The sequence below is a fragment of the Nannochloropsis gaditana genome (genome assembly GCF_000240725.1).
Source record: "Nannochloropsis gaditana CCMP526 unplaced genomic scaffold scaffold1348, whole genome shotgun sequence".
Classification (NCBI taxonomy): Eukaryota; class Eustigmatophyceae; order Eustigmatales; family Monodopsidaceae; genus Microchloropsis; species Microchloropsis gaditana.
This window is the reverse complement of record NW_005802605.1, coordinates 1-3,113: the sequence shown is the minus strand read 5'-3', so window position 1 is coordinate 3,113 and position 3,113 is coordinate 1. Positions and strand designations below refer to the sequence as shown.

The 3,113-nt window shown below is 58.1% G+C and overlaps 1 protein-coding gene across 1 annotated transcript; it reads left to right on the top strand.

Moving 5' to 3' along the window:
• Positions 1-1,194: 1,194 nt before the first annotated feature.
• On the top strand, positions 1,195-3,084 carry NGA_0719000 (major facilitator superfamily mfs 1; the record flags this gene model as incomplete). The annotated part of the gene is made up of 2 exons (XM_005852369.1): positions 1,195-1,756; positions 2,122-3,084. Coding segments are annotated over exons 1-2 (1,326 nt in total), but the record flags the coding sequence as incomplete, so codon positions are not given.
• Positions 3,085-3,113: the final 29 nt, after the last annotated feature.

The window sequence follows — 3,113 nt, the reverse complement described above, 5'->3', positions numbered from 1 at the left end:
ATCGAGGCTCAGCCTTTCCGCCTACGCTGGCTGGTTGAAGACGAAGTCCCCCACGCGGATCTGGATGCCTATGCGCAAGGTATTCCTCGCCTCCAGCATGGCCTCTTTTTCCGTCTCCTCATCGTCCGAGTAGTGTAGGGGGATGAGGTGTTCCTCGGCGAGTTGCCAGCCGGTTTCGTCCCTAGTTACCTCGTTGGGCGCAAAGAGAAAGCGAAAACCGCAGGCAAACGCGGTCTCCGGGCGAAGCCCCACGTCGTAAAGCTGGCGGCGATGGTAGGGGTTGTCGAAGAGGCGAAAGACACGCCCCCGATTGGACGCCATGAAGAGCACTGGCTTGTCTGCTCCGCTTTTGGGTAAAGTGTTCAGGTCCAGCGTAGAGAAGAAGCGGTCCTTATTGTTGATAAGGTACATGCTCCCGTACTCGCTCAAATTTTGGACAGAAGGATGGGAAGGCGGGTAGTGACGGTCGCCGTTGTACGGGCGATAAAGGTGCTTGGTCAGCACTGGAGGGTCGCCAGCAGTAACCCTAACCCTAACAGTCTTGCTTCGCTCAAGCGGGTCGCAAATGTACGACTCGGAACCTGGAGCATCTGGTATTTCCCAAAGAATATGGGACTGTAGACGATTCCTCTTCATTATTGCATCATCGACGTTATAATTGATGTATGCGTGTAGAGGGGCAGGAGGGGTCAACGAGGTCGACTTGTGCATGTAGTTTAAAACCCTGAACAAGGAGCCGCTGCCGGAAAGAAACAGAAGAACCAAACGAAATTTTATCTGGTTGGGGAGAAACATGCACTGGACACTCTTTGGACTGGGTTCCGAAACGAGTGCTAAAGTACTCCGGTGTGTTGAGCTTTCCTGGTTCTCCCCTCTGTCTCAACGAGCTCGAACTTCTCTGCTCCATCGACCGGTTCATGTGCACTCGCACACATCTTCCTTATTCCAATCATGTTTCGGGCCGTCTGAGGCCTCTGAGTCGTATATCTTGACCGCTAGCACGCCTGCCTTGTACACACATTGATGTTTCCTTGTCCTTTTTTGAAGTACTTGGCGACAGTTCAAGTCGTGGTTTCTTCGCCGACCATACGGCCGAGACGACGGCCCCTGCTGCTCAGAATTGGCCTTGACTTTTCATGCGGACGTGTACTGTGAGCTCACCCAATCACACTCTCTTATGCTCTGCTCACATATACAGGGAGATGGGGTTGGTCGTTCGCTGACGGGCAGCATATTTCTGTACAACCCGCCATTGCCTCCTACTTTTCTGCCCATCATATACATGGGGGCCGTGCCGTCGATGCGCTAGATGCCTGAAAAATCCTCCCTCGCTAGACATCAAGTGTAAATACCGGTTAAGTCGCTCATTAAGTCCACGATTTGTGCCTTTGACATGAGTGAGCGCGTGGAAGAATGCAAGTCTTGCGGGGGAGGGGATGTCTGTGACGCCCACAGGGACATCCCCTGCCACAACAAAGAAAAAGAAAAAGAAGAAGGAAAGAGGTGGAATCGGGCACGGCAATCGTCCACTCTCGAGGCACAATTTCTGGGGGATGGACAGAGCAGTGGAGCAGGTCAGGCAGCGGGCCCGGGCCTGAGTCCGACCTCCGAGCAATCCATTCTTGGGGACGGGCACTCCCTGTCTTCCACCGCCCGCTCACTGAAAAGTGGCCCTCTGATGCTGCGTTTCTTCATCACTTTCGGCATCGCCTGGAGTTCCACTATCATCAGCTGTCTCGGGCCGTATTTTCCATTGGTACGTGGAAAAGTGCGGGGGAGGGGTGCGGTGCTTGTGGGAGAAGGAGGTGACGAAGGAGGTGTCTTCGAGATGACGAAGGGGCGGAAAGGTTGGTGAGAGGATGCTTGCCGGTGCTTCGTGTTTCCCAAAAGGAGGAGAAAGAGAGATATGCATAGGGGGGAAAAAATGGAAGAAGATGGAGGGCGATGGGATCTACACCCCCGCGTTGACTTGTAGTGGGCATAGAGCCGGGGCGGGGACCCTGAGGGGTCCGAGCGCCGGCTGGGCGAGCCATTGATGTAGACATCGCGCCCTCCGATGCAAATTCTGAACTCTCTCACCAGCTTGAATGTCCAACCCCCGCCTTCCTCCTCCTCTTCCAGTACGTGAAGCGGAAATTCGGAGCCTCCTCCACCCTCCTCGGTCTCATTTTCTCCATCACCTCTATCGTCCAATTCCTCACCTGCCCCTTGGTCGGGCCCCTCTCCCGCGCCTTCTCCCGCCTCGTCACCCTCATGATCGGCCTGGTCGTCCTCGCCGCTGGCGCCCTCCTCTTCGGCATGCTGGATTCCATACCCGGATTTATCATCGGCCGTCTCCTCCAAGGCATTGGGAACGGCTTCCTCGAAGTCTCGGGCCTTTCCCTCCTCATGCGTTTCTCCACCGACCTCCGCCGCGACATCGGCCTTCTAGAAGGTGCCTCCGGCGTGGGCTCGCTCCTGGGGCCCTTGATTGGAGGCTTCCTCTCGGCCCGCCTCGGTTTTCGCGCGCTTTTCGGGATGATGACCGCCCCTCTTCTTGCTCTGATTCTTCTCCTCTGGGTGCGCCCCGGCGCGGTGCTCCCGCCCGAGCACAGCCGCGAAGGCCCCGTGTGCGATATGGGGAGCGACGGGGAGGGAGGGGGAGTGGAGGAGGAGGAAGAGGAAGAGGGAGGGCGGGAGGGGATGGAGTACCGGGAGAGGAGGGCGGTGAGGGGCGTGGAGATGGCGCCATTGGCCCCGGGGGACACGGCTTGGGCCCGTCCAGACGCAGGGACCGACGGAGGGCTCGACGGAGGGCTCGATGGAGGGCTCGATGGAGGGCGGGCCACCGCCTCTGAGGATGCCCTGCCGCTTTCTCCGACCTTCTCGCCCCCGCCTGTTGCCCCATCCGCCTACGAATCCTTCGCCGCCACCTCGCAAAAGCTCTTCCGTGCCCTGCTGGTCTCGCCCACCCTTCCTCTCTACATCGCCGCTGTCCTGATCCTGGCGGGGGGACTCTCCTTCATGGACACCTCGTTGACCGAGCATTTGATGATGGCCACGGGCGTTACCTCCTACACGGCCGGCTTGCTCTTCACGGTCCAGGTAGGGAGGGAGGGAGGGAGGGAGGGAGG